The following is a 24209-nucleotide window of genomic DNA, read 5'->3' as shown; positions in this document are numbered from 1 at the left end:
ATGCCGGAAAGGTTCCCAAATGATCCCCTAATAGTCCCGAAATTACCCTAATGGGATCACGGACGGATCCCGAAAACCATCCAGAAATGATGCCGAAAGGGTTCCCAAATGATCCCGTATTAGTCGCGAAAAAGTTCCGAAATGACCCCGACGGGATCCCGGACGGATCCCGAAAACCATCCAGAAATGATGCCGAAAGGGTTCCCAAATGATCCCGTATTAGTCGCGAAAAAGTACCGAAATGACCCCGACGGGATCCCGGACGGATCCCGAAAACCATCCAGAAATGATGCCGGATGAGCCCCAAAATGATCCCGAAAAAGTCCCCAAATGACCCCGACGAGATCCCGGACGGATCCCGAAAACCATCCAGAAATGATGCCGGAAGAGCCCCCAAATGATCCTGAAAAAGTCCCCAAATGACCCCGACGATATCCCGGACGGATCCCGAAAACCATCCAGAAATGATGCCGGAAGAGCCCCCAAATGATCCCGAAAAAGTCCCCATATGACCCCGACGAGATCCCGCACGGATCCCGAAAACCATCCAGAAATGATGCCGGAATGGTCCCCAAATGATCGCGAAATAGTCCCGAAATGATTCCGGAATAGTCCCGAAAATGTTCCAAAATAACCCCGACGGGATCCCGGACGGATCCCGTAAACTATACAGAAATGATCCCGGAAGGGTCCCAAAATGATCCCGAAATAGTCCCGAAAAAGTCCCGAAATTACCCCGGCGTAATCCCGGACCGATCCCGAAAACCATCCAGAAATGATCCCGGAAGGGTCTCGATATGACCCTTACGGGATTACAAATAAGGTGAAGCTAATTATAAAACCATGTTAATAAGGCAGCAGGCGCATTGGAGCGAATAAAAAGTTAGATAGAAACATACAGGTAAAGCTAATAAAAGCGTGCTAATAAAAACAATTGATGGAGGGCGGATGGCGGGAGTAGAGGAGAGGACCACTGATCGTTCCTCCAAAATTGTCTAGATCTCGTTCTGTATGTACCAGATGCCAAAAACTATTGATTTAGGAGAAAATTTAGATTGAGTTATAACAATTTATGGATTTTACACCAGAGGGGGAGATAAAGGGGGCGGGCGGAGGGTGTCACTGCTTACTTTGTAAGCCCTCGACTTATTTGACCCCTTGAGTCTGTGATATTGGTGAAGGCCAGTATACGTAAAGTTATAATGTGTAAAAATTATGAAAAATAATTTCTCGAAGGGTCGTGGGACCCCCACCCCTCTTTCCATGTTCGAAAAAAATTTCGCTAGTAGACTACTGTCTGTGTCCCAAATTTCATCTAAATCCGTGTAGCCATTCTGGCGTGATTCAGTCGCAAAGACGAAAAAATATAATAATTAAATTATAACTGTTCCTAGGGGGCGGGGACCACGCCCCTTTTGAAAAATATATATCTAGTAGATCCTTCTAGACTATTGGCTATATGTGTGCAAAATTTCATCCAAATCGGTCCAGCCGTTCTTGCGTTATTGAGTCACAAAGACAAACGTCTGGACAAACATCCAAACATCCAAACATCCAAACATCCAAACATCTAAACATCCAAACATCCAAACATCTTAACATCCAAACTTTCCCATTTATAATATATATTAGATTATATATAGTAATTTCTTTTTTCCTTTTAAAAGCAATTAATCTATAATTTGCTTGATTATAGCTTAAGGGATTTGGACTTCTATCAAGTCGCGCCAGTCACTTTTTCTAACTGGTTCCTACTAGCGCCAATTGGAAAACCAAGGGAACTTGAATCGTTTTCCATTTCGTTCTTGGCTTCCGTAGGTAGGTTTCGATAAGAATTCCTTCTTGGCCCGAGCCTCATCTCTCATTCGCATAACGTCGCCTATCCAGCGTAGCCGCTCTGTTTCAATTCAATGGACTTCGTTAATATTTGCACACAGTATCGTACGACTCACCATTAAATCTTCTTCGGTACTCGCCATTGCCTACGTATTTTTTTTTTAAATTGACCGTAGAACTTACTATAGTTTCTGTCATTCTGGCTTATTGAGAGCTCCAACATCTGATGAGGCCAGCGATATTCTTCGTTTCCAAAGAACAAAGCGAATAATGTCAAATACTCTTCGTAGTAGCTCAAAAATATGGATCCACTGTATCTTTTTCATGCTATGTAAATCCACTTCTAATCTAAAGCTAACCTTATCGTCACTGATACCGTAACGGCAACCGTAATAGTCATAACTGAATCGAAAACTTGACCATAATCATAAGTTATTCATACCTGTAAATATAACTATAGCAGTACCCAAAATCGTAAACGTAACTATTAACATAATCATAACCTAAAACGAACTAACGGCAAACTTAACTGTAACTATAAAAAGACATAAAGGTAAACGTTTTTCATTTTCGACCTCCGTTCTCGTTCTTATCATTCTTTACCTCTTGTTTCCCCTTTCATACCTAAATATTTTCCTAAACCTTAGAATTCACTGGATACTACTTTCTGTGTCTAAATGACGCTCATATTAAATCAACCAAGTAGTAACGCGGAATCAGTAACGTAACAAATTACGCATAGTTTTCCCGATAGATGCACATATAGAGCAATTATGGTAGAGTTTTTGAAATTCGATAAACAAATCGATAACATTTCGACGGCAAATGGAAAACAATCGATTAATAGTCGAAAGCTTGTCGATAAATAATCTTTGAGCTTTCCATGAAATATCGGTAGCTTTTTGGTAAGAAATCGAATACTCTTCGGTGAAAAATCGATAACTTTTTTATAGCATTTAAAGAAATTTTCGATAAATTATCGAAATTTTTCGATAAAAAATCGATAACTTTCCGATAGTTCGTCTATAAAAAATCGGCAACTCATTATCAATACCCCATTTATAACACTACGGCTTTACACCTCTATATCTGTAGCAAACCTATTACTCTTTAGACCGTTAGCACTTCGACAACAAATTGAAAACACGCCATCCGGTTTCGCCTTCGATTTTGATTTCTAATTTTTCGTTTGCTCGCCCCTCCTTTTCTTTGTTCTGGCCTTTCCTTCTTCTTTTAATATGTTCTAATATAATAATTATTATTTTTTTCTTCTCTCCCCTGGAAACCTGGCTCACGGAATTATTTGATATTGATAACAATTTGTGAGTGATCACACCTATTCGATGGAGCGAAGCATTGCTACAACAAAAACAACAATTTTGACTCCGTCGTACTTTTCTTCCGATGCGAATTTCCATTGAAGAGAGTTGTACGTTGGTTTACTCCTATCACAGTAAACCTAAATTATTATTACTCATCTTCTCTAAAACAAACAAAAAATTGCACATCATTGGTGTCGATCAATGCGAGATTTTACTGTATATTTCTGTTTTTAGGTATTTATTAACAAAAGCTTTAGGCTTTCCTTTTTATACTCAGTTGAGCAGAGCTCACAGAGTATATTAAGTTTGATTGGATAACGGTTGGTTGTACATATATAAAGGAATCGAGATAGATATAGACTTCCATATATCAAAATAATCAGGATCGAAAAAAAATTTGATTGAGCCATGTCCGTCCGTCCGTCCGTCCGTCCGTCCGTCCGTTAACACGATAACTTGAGTAAATTTTGAGGTAACTTGATGAAATTTGGTACGTAGGTTCCTGAGCACTCATCTCAGATCGCTATTTAAAATGAACGATATCGGACTATAACCACGCCCACTTTTTCGATATCGAAAATTTCGTAAAACCGAAAAAGTGCGATAATTCATTACCAAAGACAGATAAAGCGACGAAACTTGGTAGATGAGTTGAATTTATGACGCAGAATAGAAAATTAGTAAAATTTTGGACAATGGGCGTGGCACCGCCCACTTTTAAAAGAAGGTAATTTATAAATTTTGCAAGCTGTAATTTGTCAGTCGTTGAAGATATCATGATGAAATTTGGCAGGGACGTTACTCCTGTTACTATATGTACGCCTAATAAAAATTAGCAAAATCGGAGAAGGACCACGCCCACTTTTATAAAAATTTTTTTTTAAAGTAAAATTTTAACAAAAAATTTAATATCTTTACAGTATATAAGTAAATTATGTCAACATTCAACTCCAGTAATGACATGGTGCAACAAAATAAAAAATTAAAGAAAATTTCAAAATGGGCGTGGCTCCGCCCTTTTTCATTTAATTTGTCTAGGATACTTTTAACGCCATAAGTCGAACAAAAATTAACCAATCCTTTTGAAATTTTTAGGGGGATAGATTTTATGATGATAACTGTTTTCTGTGAAAACGGGCGAAATCGGTTGATGCCACGCCCAGTTTTTATACACAGCCGTCCGTCTGTCCTTCCGCATGGCCGTTAACACGATAACTTGAGCAAAAATCGACATATCTTTAATGAACTTAGTTCACGTACTTACTTGAACTCACTTTATTTTGGTATGAAAAATGAACGAAATCCGACAATGACCACGCCCACTTTTTCGATATCGAAAATTACGAAAAATGAAAAAAATGCCATAATTCTATACCAAATATGAAAAAAGGTATGAAACAGGGTGAGGTAATTGGATTGGTTTATTGACACGAAATATAACTTTAGAAAAACTTTATAAAATGGTTGTGACACCTACCATATTAAGTAGAAGAAAATGAAAAAGTTCCGCAGGGCGAAATAAAAAACCCTTAAAATCTTGGCAGGTATTACATATATAAATAAATTAGCGGTATCCAACAGATGATGTTCTGTGTCACCCTGGTCCACATTTTGGTCGCGATCTGGAAAACGCCTTCACATATACAACTACCACCACTCCCTTTTAAAACTCTCATTAATACCTTTAATTTGATACCCATATCGTACAAACACATTCTAGAGTCACCCTGGTCCACCTTTATGGCGATATTTCGAAACGGCGTCCACCTATAGAACTAAGGCCCACTCCCTTTTAAAATACTCATTAACACCTTTCTTTTGATACCCATATTGTACAAACAAATTCTAGGGTCACCCCTGGTCCACCTTTATGGCGATATCTCAAAACGGCGTCCACCTATGGAACTAAGGATTACTCCCTTTTAAAATACTCATAAACACCTTTCTTTTGATACCCATATTGTACAAACAAATTCTAGGGTCACCCCTGGTCCACCTTTATGGCGGTATCTCGAAACGGCGTCCACCTATGGAACTAAGGATTACTCCCTTTTAAAATACTCATTAACACCTTTCATTTGATACCCATATCGTACAAACGCATTCTAGAGTCACCCCTGGTCCACCTTTATGGCGATATCTCGAAAAGGCGACCACCTATACAACTACCACCACTACCTTTTAAAACCCTCCTTAATACCTTTAATTTGATACCCATATCGTACAAACAAATTCTAGGGTCACACCTGGTCCACCTTTATGGCGATATCTCGAAACGGCGTCCACCTGTGGAATTAAGCATCACTCGCTTTTAAAATACTCATTAACACCTTTCTTTTGGAAGAGAATAGCTTAAGCTGCAGCCGTGTTAACTTTTATATTGACAGTCAAACAGCAATTAAGGCAATAATCTCGCATAGCACAGCATCTAAATGCGTGTTAGAGTGTAAGCAGTCTCTGGAGAGAATCGGGACAGGGAGAAGCATACATCTATATTGGGTCCCAGGGCATATGGGAATAGATGGGAATGAAAAAGCGGACGAATTAGCTAAAAAGGGCGCATCCCTTGCTCCGTAGACGTCCCAATTAGATTGGGCGAGATTAAGCGAATGCGAGAGGTGCACATGATCGACCAAGCAGAAAAGGCGTGGGTTCTAGCGCGGGGCTGTAAAGTGTCGAAGATTATGTGTAGGTCTTACAACCTTAGACTAACACAGTTGCTTCTATCATTAAAAAGAGAGGACTGTAGACTCATGACGGGTATTCTGACTGGACACTGCCTTCTGGCGTCACATGCCTTTAAATTAGGCTTGGTCAGTGATAGCAGGTGTAGAAAGTGCGGGTTGGAGGGGGAAACGATCGAGCACGTTCTGTGCTCGTGCCCTGCACTTGCCAGGCTAAGACTCCAGCTATTAGGAGTGATACAGTTGTCAGATCTAGAAGCAGCAAGTGGCTTAAGTCCTAGGAAGCTTCTAGTATTTGCCAAGAGGACGGAGTTATTTTATAACATAGGTCCTGGTTTTTGATAGGGTTTTTCAGTTTGGTCGTTAAAACAAACTTCTGTTAACACTACGGACTCAATCAGTCTATGTGAGGTCCTCATGGACCGGCCAGTTCAACCTACCTACCTACCTTTCTTTTGATACCCATATTGTACAAACAAATTCTAGGGTCACCCCTGGTCCACCTTTATGGCGATATCTCGAAACGGCGTCCACCTATGGAACTAAGGATTACTCCCTTTTAAAATACTCGTTAACACCTTTCTTTTGATACCCATATTGTACAAACAAATTCTAGGGTCACCCCTGGTCCACCTTTATGGCGATATCTCGAAACGGTGTCCACCTATGGAACTAAGGGTTACTCCCTTTTAAAATACTCATTAATACCTTTAATTTGATACCAATATCGTACAAACGCATTCTAGAGTCAACCTGATCCACCTTTATGACTATATCCCTAAATGGCGTCCACCTATAGAACTATGGCCCACTGCCTCATAAAATACTCTTTAATGCCTTTCATTTGATACACATGTCATACAAACACATTCCAGGGTTTCCCTCGGTTCATTTTCCTACATGGTTATTTTCCCTTATGTTGTCACCATAGCTCTCAACTGAGTATGTAATGTTCGGTTACACCCGAACTTAACCTTCCTTACTTGTTTTGTATTTGTTTATTTTGTTGTTGAATACCGTTGTTGAAAGTAAAGTCAAAGTTGCTGACCTTTTGTCACTCTTGTTGCATGCCACAGTAACATTTGTCGTTACATTGGGTGTTGTTTTTATTATTTGTTGCTTTCATATGGGCTTATACACCCCTCTAGCAATTCCTATTTCTGCAGCTACTGTAACCGTTATTGTTGATAATTTTTTGTTTTTTTTTCTTGCTCTTTTGGTTTGTTATTTCTCTATTATTTGTTTGCGGTTTTTGGCCACCTGCAACAGTGCCCATATTGCAATACAAAAGCTGATACAAAACTCACAAAAGTGGACAGAGTAATGCTTTACGAGAGGTATTATTCGGGAAACAGCAATTATTTATTTAGTTAATTATTAATATAATCGTAGTATTCGACATTTGCATAAATAACTTCCGGTGAGATACGCTTAGATGGAGAGATTATTCACCATACGATCCAATATCTATAACCTAATCATCAATCCCCTGAGGGGCAAAGTATCACAAGGCACAGAATTCTAGGACAAACTACTAAGAAAAAGCAATAATGGGAAATCGTCTCGCAGTAATTCAATTAATAAAATTTTCTCAATACAATTACTAATAGTCCTATTCGTTGGTTTGATGGAATTTAACCAAACTGAACTACAACAAGTAAGGAAGGCTAAGTTCGGGTGTAACCGAACATTACATACTCAGTTGAGAGCTATGGAGACAAAATAAGGAAAATCACCATGTAGGAAAATGAACCTAGGGTAAACCTGGAATGTAGTTGTATGACATGTGTATCAAATGGAAGGTATTAAAGAGTATTTTGAAGAGAGAGTAGGCCATAGTTATATGGATGGACGCCATTTAGGGATATCGCCATAAAGGTGGACCAGGGCTGACTCTAGAATTTGTTTGTACGATATGGGTATCAAATGAAAGGTGTTACTGAGCATTTTAAGAGGGAGTGGGCCTTAGGTATATCGGTGTACGCCTTTTCGAGAAATCGCCATAAAGGTGGACCAGGGGTGACTCTAGAATATGTTTGTACGATATGGGTATCAAATGAAACCTGTTAATGAGTATTTTGAAAAGGATCCTTAGTTCCATAGGTGGACGCCGTTTCGAGATATCGCCATAAAGGTGGACCAGGGGTGTCTCTAGACTGTGTTTGTACGATATGGGAATCAAATGAAAGGTGTTACTGAGCATTTTAAGGGGGAGTGGGCATTAGGTCTATAGGTGGACGCCTTTTCGAGATATCGCCATTAGGGTGGACCAGGGGTGACTCTAGAATGTTTGTACGATATGGGTATCAAACGAAAAGTGTTACTGAGCATTTTAAGAGGGAGTGGGTATTAGGTCTATAGGTGGACGTCTTTTCGAAATGTCGCCATTAGGGTGGGCCAGGGGTGACTCTAGAATGTGTTTGTATGATATGGGTAGCAAATGAAAGATGGTAATAAGTATTTTAAAAAGGAGTAATCCTTAGTTCTATAGGTGGACGCCTTTTCGAGATATCGCCATAAAGGTGGACCAAGGGTGACTCTAGAATGTTTGTACGATATGGGTATCAAACGAAAGGTGTTACTGAGCATTTTAAGAGGGAGTGGGCATTAGGTCTATAGGTGGACGCCTTTTCGAGATATCGCCATTAGAGTGGGCCAGGGGTGACTCTAGAATGTGTTTGTACGATATGGATATCAAATTAAAGGTGTTACTGAGCATTTTAAGAGGGAGTGGGCATTATGTCTATAGGTGGACGCCTTTTCGAGATATCGCCATAAAGGTGGACCAAGGGTGACTCTAGAATGTTTGTACGACATGGGTATCAAACGAAAGGTGTTACTGAGCATTTTAAGAGGGAGTGGGCATTAGGTCTATAGGTGGACGCCTTTTCGAGATATCGCCATTAGGGTGGGCCAGGGTGACTCTAAAATGTGTTTGTACGATATGGGTATCAAATGAAAGGTGGTCATGAGTATTTTCAAAGGGAGTAATCCTTAGTTCTATAGGTGGACGCCTTTTCGAGATATCGCCATAAAGGTGTACCAAGGGTGACTCTAGAATGTTTGTACGATATGGGTATCAAACGAAAGGTGTTACTGAGCATTTTAAGAGGGAGTGGGCATTAGGTCTATAGGTGGACGCCTTTTCGAGATATCGCCATTAGGGTGGGCCAGGGGTGACTCTAGAATGTTTGTACTATATGGGTATCAAACGAAAGGTGTTACTAAGCATTTTAAGAGGGAGTGGACATTAGGTCTATAGGTGGACGCCTTTCCGAGATATCGTCATTAGGGTGGGCCAGGGGTGACTCTAGAATGTTTGTACGATATGGGTATCAAACGAAAGGTGTTACTGAGCATTTTAAGAGGGAGTGGGCATTAGGTCTATAGGTGGACGCCTTTTCGAGATATCGCCATTAGGGTGGGCCAGGGGTGACTCTAGAATGTGTTTGTACGATATGGATATCAAATTAAAGGTATTAATGAGGGTTTTAAAACCGAGTGGCCCTCAGATGTATATGTGAAGGCTTTCTCGCGATATCGACCAAAATGTGGGCCAGGTGATCCAGAAAATCATCTGTCGGGTACTGCTAATTTATTTATATATGCAATACCACTAACAGTATTCCTGCCAAGATTCCAAGGGCTGTTGATTTCGGCTTGTAGAACTTTTTCATTTTCTTCTACTTAATATGGTAGGTGTCACACCCATTTTACAAAGTTTTTTCCAAAGTTATATTTTGCGTCAATAAACCAATCCAGTTACCATGTTTCATCCCTTTTTTCGTATTTGGTATAAAATTATGGCATTTTTTTCATTTTTCGTAATTTTCGATATCGATAAAGTGGGCGTGGTTATGGTCCGATTTCGGCCATTTTTTATACCAAGATAAAGTGAGTTCAGATAAGTACGTGGGCCAAGTTTAGTAAAGATATATCGGTTTTTGTTCATGTTATTGTATTAACGGCCGAGCGGAAGGACAGACGGTGGACTGTGTATATAAACTGGGCGTGGCTTCCATCGAGAATCTATGCCCCTACCAAATTTGAGAAGGATTGGTAAATTTTTGTTCGACTTATGGCATTAAAAGTATTCTAGACAAACTAAATGAAAATGGGCGGAGCCACGCCCATTTTGAAATTTTCTTTTATTTTTGTATTTTGTTGCATCATATCATTACTGGAGTTGAATTTTGACTTAATTTACTTATATACAGTAAAGATATTAAATTTTTTGTTAAAATTTGAATTTTAAAAAAATTTTTTTTAAAAAGTGGGCGTGTTCTTCATCCAATTTTACAAATTTTTATTTAGCACATATATAGTAATAGTAGTAACGTTCCTGCCATATTTCATCATGATATCTTCAACGACTGCCAAATTACAGCTTGCAAAACTTTTAAATTACCTTCTTGTAAAAGTGGGCGGTGCAACGCCCATTGTCCAAAATCTTGCGTCAAGCCATCTACCAAGTTTCATCGCTTTAACCGCCTTTGGCAATGAATTATCGCATTTTTTCGGTTTTTCGAAATTTTCGATATCGAAAAAGTGGGCGTGGTTATAGTCCGATATCGTTCATTTTAAATAGCGATCTGAGATGAGTGCCCAGGAATCTACATACCAAATTTCATCAAGATACCTCAAAATTTACTCAAGTTATCGTGTTAACGGACAGACGGACGGACGGACGGACGGACATGGCTCAATCAAATTTTTTTTCGATACTGATGATTTTGATATATGGAAGTCTATATCTATCTCGATTCCTTTATACCTGTACAACCAACCGTTATCCAATCAAAGTTAATATACTCTGTGAGCTCTGCTCAACTGAGTATAAAAATGATTAATATGCAAGCCGAAGAAGGAAGGACGAGCTTAAGTTGTAAGGTCGGTGCATAGAGGGGTGTGGCTGTTGCTTGGTTTGTTGCTGTGCTGCCTGGATAATAAAGAAACGTGCTCAAGTCGCGCACGGGTCGCCATTTTGATGCACTTCATCCTAGAACCAATTGCTTTTGTTTTAAGTGGGGCTATCCAGTGCTCCGCAAACCATTTGGAATGGTCAAAGAACATTTAACAATTTAACAACAAGTTTCGACAGTACATATGTAGCTGCCCATACTTTGACACCTAGTGCTTGCTAGAGCGTGGTATTCCCACAGGTAGTGCGAGACTGTTTATTTGCTGTCCTCCTGGTCACAGGTGGTATTCCCACAGCGTGGTATTCCCACAGGTAGTGCGAGACTGTTTATTTGCTGCCCTCCTGGTTAAGCTCCTGCAAATACTGTTTAAAGAAATTCACATTCCAGCACGCAGAGCAAGCGGTCAATGTACCGTCTTTAAGGCAGTGTTCCTAAAGGTCCCTCCTTTACCGTTCTAAAGTAAACGAGTAATGCGTCCATCCGACACTACAACAAGCCGATTATTTGATTGGATGCGGGATTCTTAAGTTCTTACAGTGGAGCTTAATTGTTTACAAAGCATATATTGACGGTCGCCGTTATGTAGAGGTAGCGTTCTAGCCTACTATACCGCACCCATCGAAAATTCTGCCTCTCAGGAGCCGTTCGTAGTCTGCATGAAACATCTGGAAATTGGAAGATAGTCTCGGCGTAAATCTCATCGGAGGTATGTCACACCAAGTAATAATAATAACTATTATACTAACCCACTATCTAAATACGTTAGTAAAGGAGATCACCACAACTATGGAAAAAGGAGGAGGGAGAATGGTTAAGTGGTAGAGAAAGTCATAGGTATATAACAAACACCGAACACTGCAGCAGTGGAATTACATTTGATTACAAGTTGCGAATTTGTTGCCATAAAAATATACTATTTTTGTTGGAACGTTACGATTTTCAAGTTGAGCCACAAGGTTTTGGGGAGTGTTATCGATGTTGATGGTCCTTTGCCGGATGTAGATCCGGTACGTTCCGGTAATAAGCACCATTAAAGTACTAGCCGGACCATCTCGGGAACGATTAATATGACCATGTTAAACCTTATAGGCCATCGTGCCCCCACCCCCTAGTTCCACGAAGACCTTGGGGTCGCCAGAGCCCCCCCCCCTGCTGAATATGTGTATGATACATTCATATTTGTAACAGGATTACCCTCGCGTAGGTGAGTTTGGCAATTAGACTGTGGAAGCTCTAAAAGCTATAAAGCTTTGTAATGCGCTAATAAACCCCATTCATCGTAAAAATGTGTGTTATGCTAATGTTGCAGACCAACACTGTACTCCAACCGCCACCTTTTTATGCTTACTGGCGGAGAAATGCTAAATAGTAATCTATGTTTAAATCATTATAACTAGCGGTTTGTGAATGGAGGGGCATCGCTGTTGCACTTGTAACCAAATCGCGCGTGTTGCAAGTGAGCATAATAGAGACATACAATTTGCAACGATATAGCCACTGTAGGCATAATTTGCCGAGTGTTGTTGAATAACGGCGGCATAACATGCTACATAATGCATTTGCAGGTTGCAACTTGTTGTTTGCTAAATACATACATATATGGCTATGTGCGTAAGAATGTGTGTATGCGTGTGGGTGCAATGACGCCACAGTTGATGGCATATTCATTGCTGATCGTTTGTGGCTTTGATAAATTATACCGCCGATGATAAACTTTTGTGTGGCAAAGTCAAATAGTTGAACCATCGACGAAGATGCAGCTGCAGTAACATTCACAATATTACAACAACAATAACATCACATATATGTAGCTAATACGAATATGTTCATTTATACCCATATCTGATTGTGTTTATGCATACATAGTAGCATCTACCGTTTGCATCTCTAATTGGTGTTGTTGCCTTGTAAAGCTATGACGCTGCTGCTGACTGCATGCTCTACGTCTTTTGCCATTGCACTTGATGTGGTGACTTTATGCATTGTATTGTTGTTTGCCCAATTTCGTATTAGCGGTGTGATAATTTTATTTTCATTACGGTACTCAAAAAGAAAGTTAAGATTCTCTAGCACTCATTTCGTTATAATTTTGTTCCCAAATTATTGCAGCACATTTTTTATGTATGACGTTTAATGTCTTTATTTTTGTCTATTAAGGTGATGCCATGCACTGTTGACGCATCAAATAAAAATGAGAAAGCAAAATTTACTTGATTTCTTCTAAAACTTCCAAATTTTTTCACGCTAATGCGCTGTTAAAGTTTCCTTGAGCTTTGGCTACGGTTTAGTGTGAACGAAATCGCTGGGTTTACATATATTCATACAAAAGTACATCAGATCTAACTCAATTAATTTATGTTTCCGAAGCCAGATAATAAATTCGATGACAACGCATAAATAATATGTTACATCTTTCCGATAAAAAAATACTTTCTTAGCCGGATGATGATGCACATTTCATTCGCATAACATGGTCTAGTCAGCGTAGCCGCTACTTTTTAATTCGCTCTACTGCGTCAAGGTTTTATAGCTCATCATTAAATCTTCTTCGGTATTCGCCGTTGCCAATGCGTAGAGGTAAATCTTTCGAAGAAGTTGTCTTTCTAAGCCGGTGTTAAGCTCATGAATTCTTAATAATAAGTATAAATAGAACACACCATTAAACAAACAAACATAAATATGTAAAACTGAGCACGAGTTTACAAAGCTTTTCATTCTCAACAAAATAGAAACTTCACAAAAACAAATCTACAAAACACGCAAATTAATAGAGCCACAATGTCTCAATTGTGTTGTTAGTGTAGAAATGAGGAAAACTGAAATAAGCATGAAAACAAATATCAGCAGGATGAATAGCCTAATGGTTAAGGCAACTGCAGTTTCACCGTGTGATTCGCGGTTCGAATCTCGGTGAAACCTTTGATAACATTTCGAAATTGCCTGATGATGATTACGTTGGCGGTTTTCGAAATGGTTCCATCGCAATATGCCAGTAAATGTTTCTTTCTTTCTTTTCAGTTTCTCGTAGAGAAACATAATAATTGAATATTAAATTATTATAAGCCGGTGTTAAGCTCATGAATTCTTAATAATAAGTAAAAATAGATAAAGATAAAAAGTAAATAGTTACAGAATAACATTTTTATTAATGGCTGACAAAAGGCCCATAGCGAAGTATTGACCCCTGTGCAGATCCGTACAAACAACATAGACATTTTTAAATAAAGATGACTTCACTTTAACAAGTTGTTGCATAATCTATAATCATAAAATGATATTTAAAAGCGAATAATCTAGAATTAAGGACACGCATATAATTATGCATACAAACTCACTGAATAGAAATAATAAAATATAACGCTAAAAAGTTTTAGGCCGAGCTTCAACTTCAATTTTTGCATGCGCATGGAGAGTATTTAGGCATACACATATCGGCACCTGCTAGGGCTTAGAGTCTTCTCATGGCAGAAATACAGTGAGTTGGCTAACTAGTGTCAAGATGCGAGCCCGCGTTTAAAGCGGTTTTCTGATCTGAACTATTTTTTGTTTACCTGCCCTGGCAATTGAACTTTCGGTATAGACGTCATGTGTTCTGCTTACTAGAACGACGGCCGCCATATACCTATGACAATACTCAAAGTATCATGTCCATGGATTAAAACACATTGCGAAACTATCAGAAGTTAATTTTTTAATTGAATTAATAAAATAAATTAATTAACAAAACGCAATGAAACGCGCCGGAAAATGATAAGACTATGCAAATGCAATGTCGCGACAATGAATATGTAAATAGAACCGGCTGGTGGATGGCAATCACGTCAGATCGTCGGCGTTGACGTTAGCCGTGCGTCGTTTGATGGCAGGCCTGCGATGCGCAATAAGAATTGCATAAGCAATATAGAGTGCATTTATAAATATGTACAAATGTATGTATGTAATATACGCGACTAATAAATAGGCGTGAGTGCAAAATGACAAATGAATTATTGATGTGTCAAACCTCGAACGGCTGCGTCGGGCCAATGCTTTGGTGATTATTTTGCGAAGCTCTGTTTTTGAAAGCTCTGCTTTTGATAAGCCGATCACCTAGATTTCTTACTATTTTGTTGGGTCATTTCAAGGGACCTGCTATCATTTGTCAACGAGTTTAAAAGTAATTGCTCCTGCGACTTTTTAATATTACTTGTCTGTCGCCATTTGGTGGTATAAAGGGAAATAAAATGTTCCTTCGCCTCTCCTTCCCAACTGAATGGAGGTACCGATTGGAATACCTTCTAAATCGGAGTGTCTTTTAATACTAAGCTGAGCAGAGCTCACAGAGTATATTAATTTTGTTCGCATAACGGTTCCCCTTAACAGCGTAAACTAATCGAGATATTTGCTGTCTTTCAGTGAGTTTTACAGCTCCGGCTCACGCTCACTTCTCTGGATCATTGAGAGACTTGAAAAGCAGATGTCGTGAAATTGTCGCACACGTGAAATGTGATAGGCAGATGTCGCCGCTGTTTTTCATTTAACTCATACGGCGAAAGGCTAAGCAGCGACATCTATTTTTGAAAAAGTAGGTATATTAAAGGCCGCGTTGCCAACCTAAAAAGAAGTAATTAACAAATTATCTGGCTCACAAATTGATGCAGACTTCTATCTGGATTTATCTGGCTCAAATCGTTGTTGTTGCATTTACATGCAAAATTATTTATCTGGCTCAGGATTTTGCCACCGGATGACGGCAATAGACTTCTATTAATCAAAATGATCTGGGCGAAAAAAGAAATTTATTTAGCCATGTACGTCCGTCAGTCCGTCTGTCTGTCTGTCCGTGAACACAATAACTTGAGTAAATTTTGAGGTATCTTGCTGAAAATTGGTATGTAGGTTTCTGGGCACTCATCTCAGAACGCCCACTTTTTTGATATCGAAAATTTCGAAAAACCGAAAAAGTGCGATAATTCATTACCAAAGAAGGGTAACGCGATGAAGCTTGGTAGGTGGGTTGACCTTATGACGCAGAACAGGAAAATAGTAAAATTTTGGACAACGGGCGTGGCACCGCCCACTTTTAAAAGAAGGTAATTTAAAAGTTTTGCAAGCTGTAATTGGCAGTCGTTGAAGATATCATGATGCAATTTGGCAGGAACATTATTCCTATTACTATATGTGTGCTGAACAAAAATTAGCAAAATCGGATGACGAACACGCCCACTTTTTAAAAAACAAAATTGAATATCTTTACAGTATATAAGTAAATTATGTCAAAATTCAAATCTAGTAATGATATGGTGCAACAAAATATAAAAATAAAATAAAATTTCAAAATGGACGTGGCTCCGCCTTTTTCATTTAATTTGTCTGGAATACTCTTAATGCCATAAGTCGAACAAAAATTTGCCAATCCATATGAAATTTAGTAGAGGCAAAGATTCTATGCTGACAACTGTTTTCTGTGAAAATGGAAAAAATCGGTTGAAGCCACGCCCAGTTTTTATACACAATCGACCGTCTGTCCTTCCGCTCGGCCGTTAACACGATAACTTGAGCAAAAATCGATATATCTTTACTAAACTTAGTTCACGTACTTATCTGAACTCAATTTATATTGGTATAAAAAATGACCGAAATCCGACTATAAACACGCCCACTTTTTCGATATCGAAAATTACGAAAAATGAAAAAATGCCATATTTCTATACCAAATATAAAAAAAGGGATTAAACATGGTAATTGGATTGGTTTATTGGCGCAAAATATAACTTTAGAAAAAACTTTGTAAAATGGGTGTGACACCTACCATATTAAGTATAAGTAAATGAAAATGTTCTGTAGGACGAAATCAAAAGCCCTTGAAATCTTGGCAAGGAATACTGTTCGTGGTATTATATATATAAATAAATTAGCGGTACCCGACAGATGATGTTCTGGGTCACCCTGGTCCACATTCTGGTCGATATCTCGAAAATGCCTTCACATATACAACTAAGGGACACTCCCTTTTAAAACCATTAATACCTATAATTTGATATCCATACCATACAAACACATTCTAGAGTCACCCCTGGGCCACCTTTATGGCGATATCCCGAAATGGCGTCCACCTATAGAACTATGGCCTACTCCCTTTTAAAATACTCTTTAATACCTTCCATTTGATACCCATGTCATACAAACACATTCCAGTAGCGCTATTCACTAACTTTTTTAACTACATTTGGAGATGTTAAATTAGCTTAACATAAATTTTAACACTTTTTCAATTCACTAACTTTTTGCCAACTCCAAATCCGATAATTTAACGTTGTCGATTTGGCATGTGTTATTTTAACGCAGATTTTGTGTAAGCTGTTAAAACATTGTTTACTTTCGTTTGGTTTGTGCAAAATTACATTTTATTTAAAAAAATATTTAATAACATTTTATTTAATAAAAAAGCTTCGGCACACCCTTCCAACCCTTTTCCCATTATTTCAATTGTTTTGGCCATTGCAAACGTTGCCTCCGTCTGCTTTTCTTGATTTTCAGCCAACTTTATTTGGTTTTCGGCCAGCATCTACAGGATGAGAAAATTTATATTTTAAATTTGTAAGGACACTGTTGGCATTTTTTAATTTAACTAAGGATTTTATATATTGTAAAATATATTGAACTTTCAATTATTTCTTACCCTCATAATATCTGCCTGTTTCTCAGCAATCGCCGAAAACCTGTTTTGGAGCTCAGCCTCCTCGTCGTTGAATTTCGTTCTTGAGGACCTGCGAGGAGTTTGTGCAGAAGTTCTTTGGGAGGTTGTGGGAGTTGTAGGGCGAATTGCAGGAGTTGTAGGGCGACTTACAGGAGTTGTAGGGGTGGTTGCAGCACATCTTTTCGTTACTGCAATGGCAGCAGAAGATGTGGTTAGTTGCTCTTCACCTTCGCCTTGGGATTGCACCTCGCTACTGGCATCTAGCTCCTAGAGGTATTCCACTTCTCCTTCATCCTCCTCCATCACCAAATGCATTTACTAAAAATTTAAAATAGAATGAATCAATAAGTTAATAATGATAATAGGTATAGCTGTATAATTATATACTGACCTCATCCATAGGCACACTGTCCCTACATATGCCTGCGCCTTCAACATATCGGTCCCCAATTAGCTCAACGATGCGCTTCTCTGTATCGGTCAAAGGCGCCACCGAGATCGGTCTATTTCCCGTTTGGGCCCGCTGGTTATTTATGTCCTTCACTCGATTGCTCGTGCGATTTTTTAGATCGCGCCCGACCTGTAAAAAAGCATGAACTATTAGGGTGAACCTTATTTTTTTTTAGTTGAACTCTGGGCATCACATTCACTAAAACATATAGTATATCCCACAGGAAACATATATTATAGGAAATCTAATTTTCTAGATGTCTCGGTCCCTGAATCACCTAACTCAATTTTGTTTTCTACAAGTTGTAGTATAACTACGCCTCAAACTATGTGGTGATTTTGGAGTCCCTAGGTCGTCGGGAAGTTAGTTAAAAACGGATTTTCAGATCCCTAAAATTTACCCCCTTTTTTCCTCAGTACTTACCGTAAGCCATTGCTCTGCACTTTTTGAAGCTCCTCCAACGGCGTTGAGCTTGCCCGCTAGCTTGTTCCACTGCTTGTGCTGCTCCAACTTGCTGTGCATCCGTTGCAATCTGCCGGACGCTAACCCAGGGACCTCTTCAAGCAGGTCCACCATCATTCTTATCTGCTCTGCTGTTGATCGGCTTCGTTTTGTGGATGATGCAGTTTTTGGTGCCATTCTGAAATATAAAATGAGAAATAAAAGCAGTAAATGATCTAAATATAAAATATATATCAAAAATACTTCCCTTTGCTAAAATAGCTGCATAAAATTATTGGCGCGTACAAAAAATTTATTGTTTTTTTTCGATTCCTCTTTGAATTTTTCGTAAATTTTGACATTTCACTACCAGCATTGCCACATCGAAATGATGGTTAACAAGTGTTGTTAAAACTAAGTTAATGAATCCCATGTGTGATAATAACAAACGAATGTGTTTATGTTAAAAATCTCGTATGTAGATACGTTAAAAGTTAGTGAATAGCGCTACAGGGCTACCCTAGGTTCATTTTCTTACCTGTCGATTTTCTCTTATTTTGTCTCCAAAGCTCTCAGCTGAGTATGTAATGTTCGGTTACACACGAACTTAGCCTTCCTTACTTGTTTAAAGTGTCGGTTAAAACAACCATAACGGTGGATCCGGTTAACAAAAAGGTGTGAAGTAATGCATTGGGCGAAAACTGTCACAGCGCATGAGATCGCCGTGTAAAATTTGGCCGACGAAAGCGTTGATAAGGTGTTGAGCTAGAACAACTTTTTTCCATAAGGGTTTCAGCTAAACGCTAGTTAAATTTCCTGCAGGGTAGTCATATAATTCTAATGGAAAAGTTCAGAATTAAATAAATCATTACGAAGTAGCTGATGTCATATTTGCTGCAGCTGGTTTCATATCTTGCACACGTGTCAGCTCAGTATAATGTCTAGTGATTAAATTTTTTGCATTTAATTCTACTGCGTAGATATTAGAAACACCTGACTATAGTTTACCGATAGTCACGACTATCGAATGCAACGACTGTTTGTTCTATTACAACCTAATAAAAATGTTTGTTTAATCTTACTTGGAAATGGAAATTGGAAGAAAAACAAACGAAAGTAATAAAAGGGAAGTAAAAACAGCAGCATAATAACAATTTCGATAATCATGTAATAATAATAACGATATGATAGGAAAGAAAAGAAAAAGAAAGTTTTTAACATTTATCGATCTATTATCTATCAGCCCAATTCTAAATATCCCCTCGTAATTTTGTTCTCGCGGATTTTTTTATTCCCGCGGAAAAATTCTTCCAATTCTTTTCTCCTAGGGAGAACAATAATTGGAGAATAGGAATTTCGAATTTTGAAGTCAGCTGTTTTGTCAATCGAAATTTCGTTGCGCATTTCTTATTTTGTTTAAAAAATGGAAAAATTTAATTATTGTTGCGAATTTGTTTGAAATTAAGAAATAAAATATAAACAATGCACAGTATTGCATTTCATATGGTATTCACTGAAATGAGTAATGAATTGGTGCCACAGCATCATCAACAGAGGAGCATAAGAAGAATAAAATTAAAGAAAAAAAAAAAAACTTTTTTAAAATAAGCTTTTATTATTGGCTAATAAAATTAACTAAAAAGTAAAAAATAAATTGACTGTAAAGAAATATAATACTTTATAAGTTCATTGTAACCTTTAACGATAATTAGGCTTCTTAGTCTGCGACAAAAAAATTCCATATTGTACATAATTATATGTATGTTTTTAACATTAAAACTTTACACCTAAATTATTAAATCTTACAGTTTTGTTCTAATAAAAAGCGTGTTAAATTTTGTTGGTATAATTAAGAACATTAAGGACCTCCTTTTCTTGCTATCACATTGTAACCCGCTTTTATTAGATCAATTAGGACTGTGATATAAACTGTAAGATTTAATAATTTAGGTGTAAAGTTTTAATGTTAAAAACATACATATAATCATGTACAATATAGAATTTTTTTGTCGCAGACGAAGAAGCCTAATTTTCGTTAAAGGTTACAATGAACTTATAAAGTGTTATATTTCTTTACAGTCAATTTATTTTTTACTTTTTACTTAATTTTATTAACCAATAATAAAAGCTTATTTTTAAAAAAGTTTTTATTTATTTAATTTTTGTTTACTTTTTAGTTCGTTTTATTAACCAGTAATAGAAGCTTGTTCTTAGAAAAGTTTTTTCTTAAATTTAATTTAAATATAATTTTTTTTAACTTTTATTACGGAAAAATATTTTTTAAATTAGTTATGCAATCTTTACATAGTTATTTGTAACGTTTCTCATACTATCCATTTCTTTTAATGCATCAACATTACAAGGTTTCTTCGAAGTCAACTTTGAACAGTCAAGTTCTTCTATTCGAGTGTTAAATAACTTGAAATCATATTTTATTGTGACTTTGCCTATGTCGTGTTCAGTTTACAACTACTCATTGCAGATCTCTGCTCTGTTCCGTCGCCAAAAATCTGTAAAACAAAATCAAGTGCGCAGAAAAGTATGCAACAAAAAGTATTCGACATTAAGCGATAACAGCCTAACTTCTACATTTATTGCATACACAAACAAAGCGAATTTACATGCGTTCTTGAGGACTTAGGCTTTTATTCCCTTGTGAATACAAATATTTACCGATAACTCTGTTATCGATTAATTTATCAAATTCTCGCAAAGTAATATTACATTGTCATCGGAGTTATACATGTGTGCAAAATTTCAGCTCAATCGGACACCAGGAAGTGTATCAAATTTAGCTTGCAAGATTTGATTACAGACAACAGCCAAGTGAAAGTAAATAAAAGCTTATAATAGCCGTGTTTTTTACACGCGTATACGTTTCGTAAAATTAAATAAAATAATTTAAAAACAAGTAAGGAAGGCTAAGTTCGAGTGTAACCGAACATTACATACTCAGCTGAGAGCTTTGGAGACAAAATAAGGGAAAATCACCATTTAGCAAAATGAACCTAGGGTAACCCTGGAATGTGTTTGTATGACATGGGTATCAAATGGAAGGTATTAAACAGTATTTTAAAAGGGAGTGGGCCATAGTACTATAGGTGGACGCCATTTCGGGATATCGCCATAAAGGTATACCAGGGGTGACTCTAATGTGTTTGTAAGATATGGGTATCAAATTAAAGGTATTAATGCGAGTTTTAAAAGGTAGTGTCCCTTCGTTGTATATGTGAAGGCGTTATCGAGATATCGGCCAGAATGGGGATCAGGGTGACCCAGAACATCATCTTTCGGGTACCGCTAATTTATTTATATATGTCATACCAGGAACAGTATTCCTGCTAAGATTCCAAGGGCTTTTGATTTCGCCCTGCAGAACTTTTTCATTTTCTTCTACTTAATATGGTGGATGTCGCACCCATTTTACAAAGTTTTTTCTAAAGTTATATTTTGCGTCAATAAACCAATCCAATTACCATGTTTCATCCCTTTTTCCATATTTTGTATAGAATTATGGCATTTTTTTCATTTTTCATAATTTTCGATATCGAAAAAGTGGGCGTGGTCATAGTCAGATTTCGGCCATTTTTTATACCAATAGTATTAGTAGTGATTTATTTATTTTCTCTCAACTAGTAATTACAAAAGTAAAGAAAAATGAATTAAACTATAAATATATAAAAATAAATAAATAAAGATTCCAGACAATAACAATAAATATTGTGTGTCTTAATATCACTTATAACTAAACAACTTATTTATGAAAATTCGTTGACAATAAGTTCTCTATACTTAAGGCAATTTCTTATATAAAGAAAGAGTGAATTATAGTTGTAACCCTTAAGGATATTTACCACCTTCTGCAGAGCTAAAACTTTCTCACCAAAACAATTAAACCGTATGTCTTTATATATAGGACATATCCCAATGACATATATCATGTCTTCAGCTACACATAAATTGCACATAGAACAGTTTTTGGAAAAAACATTTTTAAAATGTCGAGCATTAAGATTTAGCAAGCCACCCCTTGCTCGGAAAATTAGATGCAGAAAACTCATCGTTAAAATAGGTAGAGTACATAGGGAGCAAATCGGAGTAAAGATCATGTGACGACTGAAAAGAACTATCGGCATAGTCTGCAAACTCTTTTTGAATCAATTTCTCTAGTAAAATTAGTATGCTCATATTAAGCGATGCGGAAGAAAAGTCAGACAGAGGTACCATGTCGACGCTTTCATAAACGTTTCTCCACGTTTTGACCCAGTACGACCCTTGTCTCACGGTCTCCTCTACTACAACTCGGGGCAGTATATTTGCTGGCAAACTTATACAGCGTGCAATATAAAGCTTGTGAATGCGTAAAGTGTGATTGAATAATGAAGATAAACCTGATTCAACGTGTAACATATAGTTTGCAGTATTAGCTGGTAAAAAAATTAACTATTTTAAAATGAAGCGAAGAAGTTTCTCTACGCATTTGACTGCCACTTAAATCGTTGATGTATAATGAGAACAGAGTTGGACTCAGCAAACAACCTTGCCGTGATTAACAGCAAACGGATCTGAAAGAACTGCATCCATCTATACCTGACTGGCTGTTTCCTCATACATAAATGGAGCGCAAAACCTCTATAATGTGCCTGGAGAGGCCGAGCTGTGCTAACTTATAGAAAAGCATATTCCGTGGAACTGTGTCAAAAGCACATGAAAAATCAACAAAAAAGGGCGAAAGTTTTCTTCTTCGCACCAAAGTTCAACTGAACTTACTTACTTAATTGGCGCTTAACCGTCTAAACGGTTATGGCCGTCCAACAAGGCGCGCCAGTCGCTCCTTCGCCAATTGGTCACACCAAGGGAGTTTAAATCGTTTTCCACCTGGTCCTTCCAACGGAGTGGGGGCCGCCCTCTACCTCTGCTTCCATAGGCGGGTTCCGATAGAAACACTTTCTTGGCCGGAGCATCATCTTTCATTCGCAAAACATGGCCTAGCCAGCGCAGCCGCTGCGTTTTAATTCGCTGGACTATGTTGATGTCTGCGTATAGCTCGTACAGCTCATCATTAAATCTTCTTCGGTACTCGCCATCGCCAACGCGTAGAGGTCCATAAATCTTTCGAAGAACTTTTCTCTCGAACACTCCCAAAGCCGCTTCATCTGCTGTTGTCATGGTCCACGTCCGTTCAACTGAACTATACTAGTAAAATTAAACAAATTGTCCATTGTAGAATAGCCTTTACGGAAACCCGCCTGGAGTTCAGAAATTATATTGTTACAATCAAGCCAAGCATTGATGCGGCTCAGAAGCAAACCAGCGAAAATTTTGTATATTAAATCAAGCAGTGATAGCCCCCTATAATTGAAAAGAGCAACTATGATAGAGTTACGAAACGATTGAGGAATTTGCTTCTTTAAAAATATTATGTTGAACAAAGCAAGAAGCTCAGTTAAGAAACCATTATAAAGTGAGTTCAGATAAGTACATGACACAACACACTAAGTTTAGTAAAGATATATCTATTTTTGCTCAAGTTATCGTGTTAACGGCCGAGCGGAAGGACAGGCGGTCGGCTGTGTATAAAAACTGTTCGACTTATGACATTAAAATTATTCTAGACAAATTAAATAAAAAAGGCCAGAGCCACGCCCATTTTGAAATTTTCTTTTTTTTTGTATTTTGTTGCACCATATCATTATTGGAGTTGAATGTTGACATAATTTACATATATTCTCTAAAGATATTCAATTCTTTATTAAAATTTGACTTAAATTTTTTTTTTTTAAGTGGGCGTGTTCGTTATCCGATTTTGCTAATTTTTATTTAGCACACATATAGTAATAGTACTAACGGTCCTGCCAAATTTCATCATGATAT

At 37.7% G+C, this 24209-nt stretch overlaps 2 protein-coding genes across 16 annotated transcripts in view; both read right to left on the bottom strand.

Moving 5' to 3' along the window:
• Glut4EF (Glucose transporter 4 enhancer factor) overlaps positions 1 to 24209 on the bottom strand; it is a 744045-nt gene that overhangs the window by 390810 nt on the left and 329026 nt on the right. The gene's annotated exons all lie outside the window — the stretch shown is intronic.
• On the bottom strand, positions 16950 to 18803 carry LOC137236662 (uncharacterized). Its single transcript, XM_067759526.1, has 4 exons — positions 18318 to 18803; positions 17835 to 18023; positions 17426 to 17761; positions 16950 to 17311 (listed from the first exon to the last, which is right to left on the bottom strand). Exons 1-3 carry the CDS (start codon positions 18531 to 18533, stop codon positions 17759 to 17761), a joined length of 408 nt encoding a protein of 135 aa, XP_067615627.1. The 5' UTR covers positions 18534 to 18803; the 3' UTR covers positions 16950 to 17311; positions 17426 to 17758.

This window comes from Eurosta solidaginis, chromosome 1, assembly GCF_040869045.1.
Source record: "Eurosta solidaginis isolate ZX-2024a chromosome 1, ASM4086904v1, whole genome shotgun sequence".
Lineage (NCBI taxonomy): Eukaryota > Metazoa > Arthropoda > Insecta > Diptera > Tephritidae > Eurosta > Eurosta solidaginis.
Note: the sequence above shows the minus strand (reverse complement) of the source record. Positions and strands in the feature narration are given on the sequence as shown.

Bases quoted from the DNA above. Each gene is read 5' to 3' on its own strand.
- LOC137236662 (XM_067759526.1), bottom strand. From the start codon at position 18,533: ATGGCACCAAAAACTGCATCATCCACAAAACGAAGCCGATCAACAGCA. The intron at 18,024-18,317 runs GTAAGTACTGAG...GCTTTTTTACAG, and splicing joins GTGCAGAGCAATGGCTTACG to GTCGGGCGCGATCTAAAAAA.